The sequence below is a fragment of the Arachis hypogaea genome, chromosome 17 (assembly GCF_003086295.3).
Source record: "Arachis hypogaea cultivar Tifrunner chromosome 17, arahy.Tifrunner.gnm2.J5K5, whole genome shotgun sequence".
In the NCBI taxonomy this organism is placed as follows: Eukaryota; Viridiplantae; Streptophyta; class Magnoliopsida; order Fabales; family Fabaceae; genus Arachis; species Arachis hypogaea.
Genome location: NC_092052.1, coordinates 57,581,684 through 57,586,119, shown reverse-complemented (window position 1 = coordinate 57,586,119; position 4,436 = coordinate 57,581,684). Strand labels below are relative to the sequence as shown.

Sequence of the window (4,436 nt, the reverse complement as noted above, 5' to 3'; positions counted from 1 at the left end):
AAATTTACTGCCGATAAGATTGGCAAGCAGCAGAATTTCGTAAGCAAATGAAAGGATGAAGAAAGTTTGTCAACACTAATGGTCTGATAGACAATAAGAAAAAAGAAAGCAAGTTCGCTTGGTTTAGCAACCCTTGCCAGAAAACTTTTTCAACATGCAAGTCCCTTAACATGTCTTCATGTTATTATAGCTTTGATCACAGTCCACTGGTACTGGAACTCGAGCCAAGTAGTAAAAGCTATTTAAATTCGAAGCCTTGTGGGAAGATGATGAGAAGTGTTGAGAGAATCTAAATAGGGGTGGGATAAAGTTAGCGGACAAAGATGAACTAAAAATGCGGAGCAACGAAACATTCACGATGGCAGAAAAGGAAATTATGAAACCCAAGAGCAGGCCACAAAAACTAAATGGGGTTTTGATGGTGGTGGTCTTCTGGCGGCGGTGGTGGCTGACTAAAGTACAAGTAACTAGTATATACGAAAATTGGATTTTTTTTCCCTCCGTCTCCTCTTCGTCATACATTTTCGTATTTTCCTAAAGACTCCATTAGAATTTCGTTAGAAATAGTTTTATTTACCTCTCCTTTTAAACATTTTACTATTGACATAATCAGAAACCAAAAGTACAACATATATTCATAAGATATGGAACTGAATTACCTAAAATTAAAAAAATAACCAGAGACAGAGAGAACAAAACGTAAACCGAAGTCATTCTGCCTGGCCCAGCAAGAAAAAAAGGAGCTGAGCCACGCTAGAGACAGATTTACATCATATTGACATCAAAATCAATATCCAAATTCCCAAATCCTACGAAGAAAAAGACTAGTAGCACTGCAATTTCCAAAAACTCAATTGCAGACACTACCCACCTACAAATACACCTAACTATAATAATCCATGCTTTATGAATACGACTCAACAAGACAACAACTAGTAAAAGTTAATAACTTCATAGAGAATCCCAGTTGATCTCATAAGAAGGGAACTTCTGCAGATAAAAATGTTCTGAAGGAGCATCCCACTGTGACTCACTGACGTCATCAAACGTAAGATCAGACAAAGGAGAAGACCCCGCAGAGGCTTCTTCACTCTCAACATTGAAACAACCATCATCATCTCCTTCTACATTTGGAGTTGTTGCTTTTGACTTTGACTTTAACCTCATCACAGGCTTCTTTCCCTGCTTCCCTTGTTTCCGAATCTGAGAGAGATTTTCACAGATAGCATCCAACTTGGCATCAACAGCGGAATGAAGAGGCCTATACTCCCCAAAACCGCCGCCAAGGATGCAAGAACCGTGGTGCTTAAGGTTAGGGAAGTTGAGCTTCGCGAAATCACCTCTTAGCTTAAAAGCCGCTTTATCATAAGCCAAAGCAGCTTCCTCGGCAGTCTCGAAAGTTCCAAGCCAAAGCCGAGTGCGGTTCTTTGGGAGTCTGATCTCAGACACCCATTTTCCCCATTGCCTTTGCCGTACGCCTCTGTAGAGTTTTGTGGGCTTTGGTGGGCCTTGTTTCATGGGAATTGGCTTTGGGCTGAGGAAGCTTAGGGTGTTGCTCTGTTGTGTTTGTGATTGGGCCTGGATCTGATAGTTGAGCCCAATAGAAGAAAACGGTGGTTGCTCAAAGCCAATGAAATTCTGGCTGTTTGATAAACGTGAAGGAAACAAAGGGGTCATCATTGAAGGGCAACCATATTGAGTGTAGAAATCAGGCTGTGGAGAAGAAGAATAGAAGTTTATAGAAGGATTGTAGTAAGAAGAAGAATTCAAGGTGGTGGAAGTTGAGGGTAGATGGGAATTAGATGATGAGGGTAATGAAGTAATTGTGCTTGTGGTGGTGGTGGTTGTTGTAGAAAGACTTCTATAAAAAGGTTGAAGTACTTCCATTAACTCACCCCCTTGAAATGGATCCGAGTGAAACTGTTGTGTGTATTGATCCATTGTGGCTGACATAAACATTCAACAAACGAAATGACAAAATTGAAATAAAATAACGCAGACCTAGGTAAAATTAACCTGTGCTTTGTTTAAAACTTGAAAGACTAAAAAAAGGGGAAGAAACTAAACAGAGAAGATTGAAGAGGTTTAAAATACACAACCCCTTTAATCGAAAAATAATGAAGCTTTGAGGGATCAAAAACAACCCTCTTTGGCTTAATTCAAAGATCTGAAAAGAAAAAAAAATCTTTGTTGGAAACAAAAAACTGGATCTCGATTCTGAAAACACCTGGCTTTCCAGAAACTTATAAAGTTTGATTCTTGTTAAGATTCTAGAGACAAGCCCAAAATATATTTTAGCTTGAAAGGCAGATGATTAACAGAAAGGGATTCAGAGAAGCGGGGAGTTAGAGAAGGGGGAAAAAAGTAAAAAGAAAGGAAGGTTGAACCGTTGAAGAACAACACAATCTGAAAAACGCTCACAAGAAAGAAAGATAAAAGAAAAGTATTTGAATTTTGTGATTAATCTCTCGTCACTCTTGGTTTTGCCTTGTGAGCGCTCACACCAATATATAGCAGCCGGCCAAGTTGGCTATCACTGTTAATGACGCGATTATGGACACTGTAATTACGCGAGCGAGTTTCGCATGAGTAACGTAGTGGCCAATGAGGGTGCGACACGCATACATGTTCTTGTTGGGACAGGACACGTGTGTCATTAACATTGTGATTCTTGCTGGACTGCCATTAAACCTTGGTTGACCGTGACACCGCGCGTTCACACCATTTTGTTGAAATCTGATGGAGCATTCTTCTGATTTTTATTTTTTTACATATTTCCTTTACAAAATAAAGGAATTAAGATTGCTTATATTAGTATAAACGAGATAAAATATAATTTTATTTAGTTTTATCTTATTTGTAAACTTAATATATAAAATTAAAAAAATATACAAATTTTATTTACGGTATAAATGAGATAAATTCATAAGATAATATCTCATTTACACTATAAATAAAATATATGAGTATTTATAAATATAAAAATAAAATTTTTAAAAATAATAAAAAATATTAATAATTTAATTTGGACCAATTTAAAAAAATCGATACATTTTATTTTTATTTAGATTGACTTTAATTAGTTTATATCTCATCTATATTTTAAAATTTAAATTAATAACTTTGTGTTGTTTATATTAAACTCTTACAAATGAAACTTTCAAGTATTAAGAAAGATAAACTAATAAAAAAGATAAACGGTTTTAAAATAATAAGGGAGATGAGCAGTTTAATTAGTGGACAATGGGTGTATCACGTAATTTGAAATTGTCCATTTAAAATCAGTACATTATTTTTCTAAAACCCAACACATTAAAATTAGTACTAAAAAAGAATCAAAAATAAAAAAAATTAAAGATTTTGATAAACAAAATTTTAACAATATATAATTTAAATTTAAAATTTTTAATATAACAAAATTTTTAAAATTATTTATGTACTCTTCTTGAGTACTAATTCAAATGTGTTAGTTTCTACAACAATTTAATTTTTAATACGTGTGCACATTGCTATTAAACAAAATTTTTATATTTTTATTTTTTTAGTATTAATTTAAATGTTAGTTTCTAGAAAAATAATGTGCTGAATTTAAATGAGCAAGTAATACATCCAGTCGCCCACTAATCAGTGAGTTAAAACTACTCATCTTTTCTATTATTTTGAAATCATACATCTTCTCTGTTGTTTGAAACCGCTCATCTTTTTTATTATTTGAAACGTTCTATTTTTAAGAGTTTAGTACAAATAAGGTTATTAATTTAAAATTTAAAATATAAATTAATTAAAATTGATCTAAATAGTAACAAAATATATCTATTCCGGGGGTTACCTGAAATCGTGATTTAAGCCTGAATGCGAGGTCCAGACTCCTATTGAGGCAGTGTTTGATGGTGTTGAGGTACCACCGTCCAAGCTCTTCGGAGGAGGTGGGGGTGGTACCTACGAGAGACTCCGATACTTAAATTAGCAAAGGCTTAGGTAGGTTTTTAGTAGCTTGGGTTCTGAATATATCTGAGGGTGTCAGTGTATTTATAGTAGAATAGATAACCACCTTTTAGAGTAGTTCAACCTTTGATGGTGGATGGCCATTCCATTTTGATAGGAGAGTTGTTTAGATCTCCCCTTATATAGATAGGAGATATCTTAGAAAACAGTTACTTATTTATATAAGTAGGGCTTTGTACAACTGTCGTTGCGCCCGACCTCTATGAGGTCGGGTAGGTATGTAGGAGGCCCGATCTCTTATGTGGGCCGCTATTCTTTTTGAGCCTGGCTTTACTTTGGGTCAGGGCATGAACAGAGACCCTGCTTGAGTCCAAGTTTTTAGAGGTCGGACTCGAGCATTTGTAGTTTAGACTGGTTACTTGTGGATTTGAATATTAGCTCGGCGCGAACCGCCTTCCTTGAGGCAAAGTCGGGTACTCGACGTATTTTTG

The 4,436-nt window shown here is 35.4% G+C and overlaps 1 protein-coding gene across 1 annotated transcript; it reads right to left on the bottom strand.

Moving 5' to 3' along the window:
• Positions 1-552: 552 nt before the first annotated feature.
• Positions 553-2,493, bottom strand: LOC112764420 (ethylene-responsive transcription factor RAP2-4). The gene has a single exon (XM_025810005.3). It carries the CDS (start codon positions 1,957-1,959, stop codon positions 952-954), a length of 1,008 nt encoding a protein of 335 aa, XP_025665790.1. The 5' UTR covers positions 1,960-2,493; the 3' UTR covers positions 553-951.
• Between the last annotated feature and the right edge of the window lie 1,943 nt (positions 2,494-4,436).

Coding starts and splice junctions, on each gene's coding strand:
- LOC112764420 (XM_025810005.3), bottom strand. CDS start 1,959: ATGTTTATGTCAGCCACAATGGATCAATACACACAACAGTTTCACTCG.